Raw genomic sequence first — 13,486 nt, 5'->3', positions numbered from 1 at the left:
TATCTGAATAGCAAAGAGATTTGCAATTAAGAGAAATGCTTCAGAGAGCTAAAAAAGCTCTCAGTTTTGCTGAATTTATATTCAGTTGCAATTTTTTCTTTCTTTTTTTTTTTTTTTAAGCCATTCAATTAACAATTAATTCAGGGTAGTCACCCATTTTTACCAAGCACTGAGGTTTAATCCAAAGGTCTTCTACCTAGCCAATAAGGCAGGGAGCCTGATTTCTCAATCCTAAGAAAGCTGTTGCCTGAATACCTTCATACTTCTGCACTGCTGAAAGGGAATGACCTAAAAAAAACCCGATAGCATTTGTAAGCAAACGCTTCACTTTTCACCTGAGAGGTCTCAACTACACTTCTGCTTCGTCCATTCTTCCCACATTTGGTGCATCAGGCCTGGGTAGGAAAGGCTGGGGGGTAGCAGATGGGAGGCTGACTGTTGCTCAGTTTGGAAAGCAGCTCCGAACATTTGGCTCACACCTGTCAGCAGACTCCGTATACACTTGTTTATCCTCCTCTGTACCACATGTTTCTATGTAAAACCAGTTCCAATGATCTATTGCCTTACCTCTATCAGTCCTATTATGGTCATAACTGAGCATTTCACAGCCGTCAATGCATTTGCCCTGACACTGTCCCTGGTGCTTAGGCATCTAATATCACCCACTTTACAGATGGGTTAGCTGAAGCTCAGACCATCAGCTCCTCAAAAGTCTTTCAGCACCTCTTGAAATCGATGGGAAGGAAACACATCCCCAGGAGATGTGAGTTTGGGAGACCAAACTACATGCTTGGTTTCATCCAACAAATTTGCAGTGGAATGAGGAATCCCACTTCAGAGTCCTGCATGGATCCTCAAAATGCAGGGCCATTCTTGATTTCTTGACATAGAGCTGTTCCCTGCCTTTGGAAGACCCAGCAGAGCTGTGATTGCTGGTGTCCAGTCTTTTTACACCCTTTGCCAGTAAACCCCCATCTCACAACTCTCCATGTCCTCACCAAGGCCTGAAAGAGATGTTGTCCTTGGCAGAAGATTTAATTAGAAATTTAGTTAAAAGCCCATTGGCCTGATGTGATGACAGCAATCAGCTCAAAAGTGTTCTGCCCAAATGAGAAAAGTTGATAAGGACAAAAAAAATTGCTTCTGCTGTTGTGGAGACTGTTTCTCTCATTTCCTCTATTCTTTGTATTCTTGCTTGCCTCTCAGAAAAGAACCTCTTTGCAGCCCTTCAGATTTAAAGTCTATGTAGGAGAGGAATATGTTTTTTTTAAATGTACTGTACATACCTATCAGTCACCTACTTATTAATTATAACTAAAAGCATGATTAATCTGTCATGGATAGGGCGGCTAAGTAACCCTAATCATGCTAATGCACTTCTGTCACTTATACAACAGGCAGTATTATTATCAGTTTTTACATCCATGTGTACTAAAGCCCATATACACAGTAGCTGCAGAGCACTAGTTAACGTTCTTTCTGCTACAGATGGGATGAGTTTGCATCATGGATATCTGTATTGCCCCCACAGTGCCTGTGCAGTAGGTTATTTCCTCAACACTAGTAGGATTTAATGATATTATCTTTTGCAAATAATTTTGCCTTCTGAAATGGATAACAACTACAGTTAAAAAAAGTATTTCCAGGGGCTCATAAATACTATGACTGAAATTCCTCTGCAGGAGGGGTCAGCATGAAGTCCAAGGTGCTACTTAAGCCCTGCGGTGAGTGGGAACTAAGAGTTGCGTAGGGCTTATACAAGCGTGAAAGTCTAAGGAAAACAATCCTTTTGATACTGAAAAGCGTAATGCTTTCCATTCTGTGTTCTTAGTCTCTGCATATTCAATTGATCTATTTTTTAATAGCCTAGATGTTGGAAAGTTAATTTCCAGGTGCTAAACTCAAAATTTGTAATCACACCTGAAACCTTTGTACATCTAACCTGTCAAGCAGTCAATGGGTGGATATGCTAAATCACAGCTAAGCTACACTGTTTAGCTTTTAAAATGTTCTGAAGAAAAGCTTTTAACAGAGAAGAATTTCAAAACTGACACCTCCAGAGGTTAATTGTACCCTAAGGTATTAAGAGCAGAGGACAGGTGGGTCACCGTTTGAAGGAACCATTCCACTGTTGCCTAGGTGACCTGCTTAGAGTTGATGCCCTATTGCTGGATGGGTAAAGTATGAAGAATACAACCATTATGCTCATTAAGTACATAAACTAAGGAGAAAAACCCCAACTTCATATTTGACTTTTACACCAACTAGCTTTTTGGTTAAATAAGATAAAGTTTTTTATAAGAGTTTTGGCATGAACTGGCTGAAACTAAAGAACTCCACTGCAAGATGATGCATGCAAGATGTAATCTGCATCTCTCCTATGCTGCATACCTCAGTGACCCAAATAAAGAAATCATTGTGGTTTTCATCTCAGTAAGTGCCTTGCTGCATGCAGGCAGAGTCTCAGTCTGTAGGTTTCTGGGCATACAAATTTACAAGAGAGTCCCTAAAGTTTGTACATGGTACTAGTGCTTTTATTCTGAGCATTGCAGTAGCCAAGTCACGGTCAGTGCATGGTGGGAAAGTAGAGGAAGATTGGTAAGAAAATACTGCTCCAGAATGAGTGTTGTTTGTGTGACTTTTACAGTCCTTTGCTTAGCTGACTTTCTTTTTTATAGCTTTTTAGCCGTCGCAGTTTGGTGTAGTGCAGTCCACAGTAAATTGTTTGTAGCCGTTCACATATAGTGACACAGAATTTTTTAAGGTCACCATTAAACCTTGGAGTGCTGTCCTTAATGCAGCAATTCCACTCTTTTCTTGCAAAACTGTGCTCCCCTACCCTTTCTTATTAATAAACATGATATCTTTCTGTTTGCTTTCCTTTCATTCTGCACAGCTGTACTCTTCTCTTTCATCAAGAGACAGTCACAATTCTGTTTGTCACACTGAAATAAGGATTTTTTCTTCTTTATTTATGAATAGCATGCTTGGATTTTCCTTATGGAATAGAAATTAAAACAGCACTGACATTTAGAATGTAAACGAATTGCTCCAACTGATTATAGTCGCGTTAAAATGAGTCACACACTTTTGGTCCAAACTTCCTGACATACATATCCATATATATTAATGACTATGACATCATTGAAGAACCATTTTTACCTTGGTAATAAAAGCTGAATATATTTGTCAACTTTTCAAATTATATTTAATCCAGTGCACATACACACGGGTTAGGAAAGACACTTGCTCTCAAATAATAGCAGAGCTCAGCTGTACATGTCTGAAAATGATGTGCATCTAAAGGCATGTAACATATTCGCAGTTTTAAAATGTAGGTGAAAATCACACTGTAAAAACACAAAGTAAATTAGGTTTTTTAAGAAGAAATAAACTCACCTGTCAACAAACGCGTGATGTAGTACAAAGATAGGATCATTTGCAGAGCCTTGTACTTGGGACATGGAGCCATTCATGTAGATGTGAAGTGCATTATGCAAACCGCTTTGAGATATGTTTGATATTGCAGTCTGCGGATCAGCAAAGCCTGTATATTCAAGAGGAAATTATATGCTGATATGACAATGCGTATAATTCTTTTTCCAGTAAGATTTAAGATCAAAGTACCTACTTTCACTTCATTTACTTTCAGCTTTTTAGATGAGGGCTTAGGAAAACAGGTAAAGAACTGCTAATATATTTCAAAGGCAAAGCAAAGATGAAATTAGAATAAGCTAAATTAAAACTCCTGCCATGTAGCTAATGCAGCATGTCAGCAAATGTACTGCTTAATTGCTTTATATTTTTAAATTTCTTTGTCCGTTGTGCCTAGCTGTTAAAAGGCAACACAGTCCCTGCAGACATTTGTGCGTGTGCTTTTATTCATGCTGAGAAAATTTATTCACTTTATTTTAATTTTTGATCTCTGTACTTATAGGTTCCTCAGATAAAACAGGCTATTATATCGCATCATATGATCTATCAACTAATTTTATTTGTCTCTATAGAACCAGTTCTTTTATTGATAGAAGCCAACACAATACAAACCATAATCTTTGCAAAAGGATTTGGTAAATAATCAATAATCTTCCACAGTCAGACTTGCCAGATGAAAGTCTGTTGATAGCTGTTATTTTGGAGGGCATTTAGAACATGGGCTTTGAGAAGAGACCACACAGACCAACACCCAAATAGAAAATACTGGAAGGTGAGTCTCTCCATTAGTTTTGTTTTGGTAGCCTGTCCATACCTCAGTTCTGATGTCAGCAGCCCTTCTCAGCATCCTGACAGCCAAGTTTCCGCCTTACTTGTAAGGACTCCTAATAAAAGTCAACTCAGCCATCTGATCCTTCTCTGGGATTTTCCAGGAGAATAAAAACAGAAACATACATTGTCCTGCCAATCTATTTCTTAACCTGATGCTAGTTCTATTATTTAACCCACACTACAAAACCTCTCAGTTGTCTCTCTTTGATTGGCTTCCTGAAGATGTCTTTTTCTCAAAATTTCTGTAAGCTGTGGGATGAGGAAGCATAGTGGAGGTATACTAAAACATCTTTGCAATTTAATCATCAAATAAAAGGGGCTGCGAACAATATGTTTATTGTGTTGGTCCTCTGTGTTTTCCCAGTATTGTTGCATTTTATCAGGCCTGTAGGATGAGGAAAAGAAAGATCTTAGCTCTTCTCTTTGGGAAGTGCCTCACACACTTTGAACACTTGCTTTATTTACTTATTTGGACCAAGAACTAGCATTTGAATGAGGATCAGCAATATACTTTTGAAGTGCATCTCCCAGCAGTCCTTCTGTTTCATGCTGTGACTCACATAGCAAGGCAATTTCTGGCCTTCCAAGCTGAATTCCTTTTGGAGGAAATCTAAAATGTGCCAACCATCAGTGGGCATTTGGTTCATGGGGCTGAACTAAAGCTAGTGTCAAAGAATCCCTTTCCTGTCAAAACCCTCATGTATAACATGGAAGTCGAGTCCTCAGTACCAACTGTTTTAGTCTTTGGATTTATTCCTTTTTGAGTCACACAAAGTATTAATCGAGACATGGCTAGAGATGCCTTATGAGTAGAGTCATGCTCTAAGAACTTGGAAACCTGAGATTTAGACCCTACTGGGACCCTGATCTTCTGTGTGAAATGATTGCATCGCTTTGTCACTCTAAATTCCCTCATTGGGTTTTGCCTTTTCTGTTAACCTCTTCAAACAAGGGAAGAGCATTTGGCATAAACCCACTGATGATTAGAATAAGGATGAAATCATAGCTGTGGCACCTAGGAACCAATATACCGTAATAACCTTCCATCTTTCTGATTGCAATAGTATGACAAAGATTTTGAGAAATTCAAGGGAAGTCAAAGTAGAAAATGTAATCAGAAGGTAGAGTTGGCTTATGGTGAAAATTGCAAGACTTCAAGGTGGAGTAAGTCTGGATTTAGGGGATAAAGAGGAACATGTTAACACCTAGAGATAACTGCAGGTTTTAAGTACATCAGATGTGGACCAGGATTAGTGAAGATGGTTCATGGTGACATAAACAGCAATGGGCAGAAGTTCTCAAAGAGAAAATCTTGCCCACAGAAATCTGCTGTCTTACCTAGCTGTCAATCAGGGGAAACAGCAGAATAAAATATTACCTGTGAAGAACGAGGAACATTAACAGTCTGGCCAGAACTCACAGGAACCGATGGCAACAATTTTAACATTCTTTGCTGATGGCCATAGCACGTGATCATTGGGATCAGCTGGTGTAGCGATACTAGGAAATTTCTGTGAATATTAACTGAAAATGGTCTATCTGTATATCATTCTGAAGCAATTCCTTTACTTATGTTCAGCTGCATTAGAAGTATATTTAAGGTAAGATAAACTTTGTGCAGAATCCAGGCAGAAGGCTAGATGCTTTATATCACATTTTGGACACTTGTTAAAATTTCTTGATGCTTTGCAAACACTTGATCTAATAATTCATTAAAAAATATACAGAACATTCATTTTGGCTCTACAGAACTTTTCATGGAACATCTGCACACGAGTAATTTATCTCAATAATCAAAAGCTCTGTAATGGGGACAGCTTCAGCAACCCCACCCTCCAGCTCCCAGTTAACCAGGGTGCAGTCAGTCAGCGTCAAAGGTGACATCATGTTTAACCATGTGCAAGAGAAGTTCTAATATCTGATTTCTTGTTATGAAAACTCCATATAAATTGTGAATTGGGCAGGAATAAAACCACCACGTGGTGTCACTTTATTTTATTAGTCTGGGTCTCATTCTTTTCTCTCAGACTTTTTAAAAGACGTCGGTACTATCAGGATTGTTCAGGATGACATACTATGAAATGGGGTAGAGCCAATTAAAAAGAATATCATAGAATCATAGAATCTTATGTTGGAAAAGACCTCTAAGATCATCAAGTCCAACAATCAATCCTACACCACCATGCCTACTAAACCATGTCCTGAAGTGCCATAGCTACATGTTTTTTAAACACCTCCAGGGAAGGGGACTCCACCACCTCCCTGGGCAGCCTATTCCAATGTCTGACCACTCTTTCAGTAAGGAAATTTTTCCTAATATCTAATCTAAACCTCCCCTGACGCAACTTGAGGCCATTGCCTCTCATCCTATCACTAGTTATTTGGGAGAAGAGACCAACACCTGCCTCACTACAACCTCCTTCCAGGTAGCTGTAGAGAGCAATAAGGTCTCCCCTCAGCCTCCTCTTCTCCACACTAAACAGCCCCAGTTCCTTCAGTCACTCCTCATCAGACTTTTTCTCTAGACCATTCACCAGCCTCTTTGCCCTTCTCACATGAAAACATGAGAATTTTTTCAGAGTACAGGAAGCTTTGCTGAGGTTGCTGTGGTAATCACCTTTACAGCAAATGTGAGGCTACAGATCTACAAGTGCAGAGAGCTAAAATAAGAGCTCCCTGTCTCCAGATCAGGGAACTCCACTTCCTCAACCTGCCTTGCCCCATGCTGTTCTTTCCTCCCTTGTGCATTAACTGAACCCCGTCAATTCTTCTGTGGACTGATTTAACTCACTAGTCTGGCCATAAAATACCCTGGATTGTGGGAAGTCAGGTATTTTTCGGGCTACTGAGATACAGTGTCTCATGTAGATGAGAACCAGTGCTGGAACCAAAAATAGTGGGGGGTATCTGGCTGGTGGATGGAGGAGTTTGCACAGAAAAGCAAGGCTGTGCCCAATGGCAGTGAGCTGTTAAATCATCTGGACAGTACGGGAAACTGTAGCATTCAGACATCCTTTTATACCCTTGTTTAATTATGGTGCAGTAGAAATACCTGTTAGGAGATACATCACTGAAGTGAATGGAATTTTTACCACTGGTTTCACTAAGAAAAAAATCACATTTTTAAGAGATCATTAACCTGATTCAGCACCTGCTTGCAGCACTTTAAATCAGCAACAGTGATTCAGTGGATTTGAAGTAGCTTCCCTAGAGCCAGGCCAAATTAAAACAGATGGGGATTTAGCCCAAAGTTTATTATAGGAGGAGCTAATGATGCTACTCAAAATTAAAGCTGCTTGACAGATTTGAAGATGATATATAGGTGGTTCTCAATGAACATGCAGTTGGGTCAGGAGTATGTCTTTTAATAGAGTATTCAATTACATTAACTGCACATTTTACAATCTAATAACAGAGACCACAGCAGTCCATGTACAATCACCAAAGTAGAAAACTACGTATCGAAAACAGATAGTGTTCTCCTCATTTGCTCATTTGCCACTGACTAAAGTGTGGTAAGTCAGCCTAGCAGAGGGTATGCAGAGCTCAGAGAGCATTAGCAGCATTCAGTACTACAGGAATGAGTGAACCATTCCAACAATCCAATCTCCTCTGACTATCTTAGTGCACTGCTGAACATCTGTGGCACCCCTAACATCACTAAGCAATTCATAACAGTTTTGCAGGTGCTTTTCTTAACTGCAAAACTGTTTTTCTTAGAGGTCTTTTCCAACCTAAATGATTCTATGATTCTATGCTTCTATGTCTGAGTCCAGCTGGCTGATATACTTTCTCCCACTCTTCCTCCGAATGATTTTTTATTCAATAATAATTTTTTATTTAAAAAAGGTTTCACATTTTAGAGAAATTCTAGCCAGATAGATACACCTAGCTTAGAACAGGAAGGAAGATATAGATACAAGAATTTTAAGGGCGAACCCTTACTGGCCTTTGATGTTAGTGCTCTTCTGGGCTCCCCAGTTCAAGAAAAATGAAGAGCTACTGGAGAGAGTCCAGCGGAGGGCTACAAGGATGGTGAGGGGACTGGAGCATCTCTCCTACGAGGAGAGGCTGAGGGAGCTGGGCTTGTTCAGCCTGAAGAAGAGAAGGCTGCGAGGGGACATAATATATGTTTATAAATATCTGAAGGGTAGGTGTCAGGAGGATGGGGCCAAGCTCTTTTCAGTGGTGCCCAGTGACAGGACAAGGGGCAATGGGCACAAACTGAAGCACAGGAAGTTCCATCTGAACATGAGGAAGAACTTCTTCCCTCTGAGGGTGACAGAGCACTGGAACAGGCTGCCCAAGGAGCTTGTCGAATCTCCTTCTCTGGAGATATTCAAGACCCGCCTGGACAAGGTCCTGTGCAGCCTGCTGTAGGTGACCCTGCTTCAGCAGGAGGATTGGACTAGATGACCCACAGAGGTCCCTTCCAACCCCTATCATTCTGTGATTCTGTGATTCTGTGATTCTGTGATTCTATGTTCTTCTGGCTTTCTGTTTGTGGAGTTTTTTCTGCCATTGGCAAACTCACAGGACATTTTTCAGCATTAAATCTTACATATTTTCTCAAGCAAAGTTATTACTGTAGTGTCTCTAGACTGACGTAGTTTCAAGATCTGCAGAATTTGGCCTATGGGGCTGTAGTAGAGGAAAGTTGGTGATTATCTAATTTAGACCATGTCACCATCTAGTTTCTTAAAAGGAGTCTAGCAGACCTTTGCTGTGGTAGGCTGAGTAATCGTTTTAGTTCTCTAGTAATGGCCCTCTGCATCTTGACAGAACTTTCCCAATGTGCACCATAAATTTATCCAGAGGTTGAGGACTGAGCTGGGTGAGGAACGCTGACTGTAGACTAAAGCTTTTTCAATTAGAAGTTTTCTGTTGGCAAACTTCATTCTGAGAAACCATTTTTCATTAGCTGTATGGACTGCAGTGAAAATACTAAGAAAAATTTTCCAGATGAAAATCTCTTATTTCAGGAAAAAAGGAAAATGTCCTATTTAAATGAAATTACATTTTGAAATGTTTGATGCTTTATTCCATTATTTCGTGACAGAGCAGCAGTAGTGATACATAATTGTGACAGACAGTGGAATGCTATGACATAGCTTGACTTGATACCATGTGTCGTTAGTTAATTCATGAATAATGAAAGTGATAGAGAATTTTAGAAGGTTTTTTTTTAATCGTTCTTTTGTCACTTTGTGCAAAACTTAGAAGGCACTGATTTTGATTTGAAGATGCTGTGAATAATTTCAAATATGGAATTTACTCACAACTTAAAAGAAATTCTAATTTTTTCAGCCATCCCTTGTTCTTAGGAGGTAGCATTCCAGGTGTCACACCAAAACTGAACTGTACAAAGAAGAAAGCCAACTATTTCATTTGCAATCATCTAATCCATTTATGATCTCACCTGATGTTTATAAACTAGATGGATTTTCTGTTTTCTTCTTGTACCCATGAAGTGTCCAATGAAGTCAACAACGTTCCCCAGTTAGGACCACAATTCTTACAAATCCTATTTGAAATAATTGCTTCCACTTCAAGGGGCAATGTGCAAACTGCTTTTAAGCTTGTTGTTTTTCAACCAAAGCAGAAACTAGCCTGTCCCAGTGTGAGGGGGCAACCCATGTGCTCAGCCTCAAGGAGGTATTTTATTGAACAACATTGATCTTTGCTATTTATGGCTGTTGTGGTTACTCTTCAGTGCCATAATTTCTGTCTCCATAGCAGCATTTTTGATTAGTCATGCGCAGATTCAGTCTGCGTTGCTGGCATCTGCTTATAATGATGCTGATACCTACCCCTTCAAAGAGTAAAACGGTGTTGTCTCTGTTCCAGTGCACTCAAGCACAGAAGAGCATAAAATTTTGCCCAGAAGAGGTTCTTCTACATGATCACTTCTTCTAAGTGATCACAGGTGTTTTCCATTACAGAACTAGAACTTAGGAGTAAATCTCACCTTGGTGTAAATCAGAAGCCACTCAATTACAGTCACTGGCTTGGTTCTGATCATCTTCTATAAATCTAGAGTAACTCTGGTAATGTCAATGGACTTACTTTGGATTTACTTTAGATCTAAAAGAGAATAGAATTTAACCTGAAGTGTATTGGCACAACCTTGTGTAAAGAATTAAAGGACTGAAAAGTTTTTTCTTAGAGAAAGAAATAAATGTTAGGAACTATAGAGTATTAGCAGGTTTGTAAGAATGCTGTCATGCAGAAGTGGGCACTGGCACAGGAAATGCAAGCTGGCAATTTATGCTTGGCATCTGTACATAACAAAAAACTAAGCAGGCCATTTATAAGAAAGGAGATAACACAATATGGGTTATTTTGGCAGTAAAACTTGTTTAAAAAATTTCAGCCATCTTTTTCAACATTAGCCATGTATTCTTGGCTTTGCATTGCAGTTCACTATCTTGTTAGCTAAATAAGTTTGTTGACAGAAATGTTTGTGGTCCTGTGGTGTAATGTGGAGTGTTGAAATAATTCAGGTTAAAAAATAAAATATGGTCCAAGAAAAAATATAGAAAGCTGTCTCAGAATAACACTGTGTCTGATGGAATAAGCTCCATCTCCATAGTAATACAGATAAATGCCTACTGAGCCACATCTGCCTTGCATTCAGACAGACTCATCACCAAAAAAGCCATTTATCATGGAATGCTGTGGACATGGTTTCAATTCAGTCATCTCTGGCTCTAATGAAATATTCTTATGGAAAGAACAGTAACATCATTCTGTTGACCTTTACTCTCTTCCATATCAGCTCTTGAACACTGTAGATCTTCTTTAGCTAGGCTGTAAAAGTTAGACAACAATATAGGATGTGGCAATTGCACCAGGAGTTGGACTATAAGCAAACATGGCCACTTTCTTAACAGGATTTCCCCTAGAACAGAGAGGATCTAATGTTAGTTTAGTTTGGGTTTTTTTGGTTCCATGCCTACAGAGCTTCTAAGGAGGGAATATTCATTGCCTGAGCCTTTTCCTACTGAGCTTTCCCTCACTATGCTACAGCTTCCCAGGCTTCCTCCACATGGATGCTAGGACTTGCAAAGCTCCACTTTCACTGCCAGGAGAAAAGGAGCTGTCAAGTATTTTTCTTCCCTTTTCAAATCACATATGAGGGATACTATGGATGCTCTGAAAGGTCTACAATGTGTGTCAGGGATGGCACATCTGGATAGACACATAAAACAGGCATGCAACACTATGATCAAGATTATATATGCTGCTTCTGTAGCTGCCTAAGCTGTATGGCTTCTGAATCATATCTGACTTGCACACATCCTGAAGAACATATATTTTTTCCCCTAGTCTATTAGAAGAACTATCTAAATCACATGAATCCATTAGAACCTATTGGTGGCAACCATGACATGCCTCGTGTGGCATTTGGAGGACTCCAAATGACCACAGTGGTGAGCTGAAACTTCATAACCTCAGTCAGGAGAAAGATAAAAACTCTTCAGCTTCTGAGGTGTTGTTACACAGAACAAAAGAACTCACTTGGAGGAAAATTTGGTCCAGAAGAGCTCTTTTCAGATGCAGTGACATTGCCGTTATTCAGATTAAAGCACGACCCTCTTCAAGTGTGATTGGCAGATGACACTATCATATTAACAAAGGCCATCCTTGACTGCGCTTACTAGCCATGAAATTAATGTGACAAAGAGACAGAAATAGAGAAAAGGTGTGATGATAGATTAATCAGACAAAACACTGATTCTGATTTTAGAGTTAAAATAATGTCTTCCAGGCTCTTTGAGAGTTGTAGGTGCTTTCCTGATCTTTGTGAAATTCTGTGGAACATCTATGCTGTTGCCTTTTTTCAAACAGTGACTGTTATTTTCAATAAGAAAATGTATCCATTTGTATCAAAGGGATATACTTGAACTATGATACTGTTCAGCTGTCAGTTTAGACTTAGCATTGTCAAAAAAGCACATTTTTGCCCTTTTTCTGCAACTGTTCACTGAATTATTCTTATTTAATGAGCATTCTTGATACTGAAATTCAGGCTTTCTAAGTGAGCAGTCCATTTTGACTTTGCTTCTCAGTAAACCCATATGTGGCTCCTCAGAGCTTCCATAGTCTGTGCCTTTGCTTTTGTTTGCAGTACTAGCAGCATGATGGTAGACCCTCATTATTTCATGACTTGTTTACTTCAATTCCCTTTTCCCTGCTCCTCCTATTCCACCCTTTGCATCTATTCACATATTTTTTATGAAGAAAAATGCAAGAAAATCTTTACTCAATTATGTCACCTTTTTCTTTCCCATATTTTGTATGGTTTCTGTTTTCAAAGGTAGAAAGCACAGTAGTCAATTAACGTCTGGATTCTCTGTTGACCTCAGCAGACAAAAGCCACAAGTTCACTTTTTTTCCTCAAGAAAGCTTTATGGCATTCCACAATGCAGTAAGAGTAATACTGAACATATTACAAGCTTTGCTTTCTTATCCTCACACAAAGTCCTATATTGCATTGTTTTGGCCCTTGTACAATTCCTTGCAAGCAAAAATCTCTGAGGCATCATAAGTAGATCATATTTGATTCAGCTGATATATAATACTGTATAAATATTTACTGATAAATGTATAATGTGCTATCCTTCTTTATTAACAATTTACAAGGCTCAAAAGAGGTTGGGTGGAGAGATAATTAAGAATAACTATTCCTTTTAGCAAAGAACCCTTGCTTACTAGCAAATTAGGAACATGCAATACAGTTTGGATAGTTCGATAACTAAGATAAATAACTAAATTCTTTTGGAAATGATACTAAGGGTCATTTCTGAGGTATAACTTATACTCTAACCCTTAAAGCCTGGGGAGAAGTCTGCTATGGATTGCACAGTGGCAGGATGCAGGCATAACATGTCAGCTGGCAGCATCCTCTTTCACCCTTGTTGTTCAGCCTGGCCTCTGGAAGACAGTGGATTCCAGGGCAAACCTGTAACCCACACAGATGTGGTTATGACAGGGGGGCTGGACTAGATGACCTAGTAAAGGTCCCTTCCAACCCAAATTATCCTATGATTTTATGATGATCTTGTGTAAGTAGATTATTAGATGATCTCCTTTTATGCAGTGCTACATTTCTTTGCTGTGTCTACTGATGACTATAGCAGGAGGCAACAACTCCTAACAATGGATTTGAGGACTGATCTAGTCTATAGTTTCTATTTTCTTATCAAATGCCTTTGAT

General features: G+C 39.2%; 1 protein-coding gene across 1 annotated transcript in view; it reads right to left on the bottom strand.

Annotated features, from left to right (window-relative positions):
* The window catches only part of TYR (tyrosinase), a 56,804-nt gene that overhangs the window by 32,117 nt on the left and 11,201 nt on the right, over window positions 1–13,486 (bottom strand). The window contains exon 3 of the mRNA XM_009932562.2: window positions 3,400–3,547. Coding sequence (XP_009930864.1) covers window positions 3,400–3,547 — 148 coding nt within the window. The remainder of the gene's footprint in view (window positions 1–3,399; window positions 3,548–13,486) is intronic.

This window comes from Opisthocomus hoazin, chromosome 1 (assembly GCF_030867145.1).
Source record: "Opisthocomus hoazin isolate bOpiHoa1 chromosome 1, bOpiHoa1.hap1, whole genome shotgun sequence".
Lineage (NCBI taxonomy): Eukaryota > Metazoa > Chordata > Aves > Opisthocomiformes > Opisthocomidae > Opisthocomus > Opisthocomus hoazin.
This window is presented reverse-complemented; position numbering and strand designations above follow the sequence as displayed.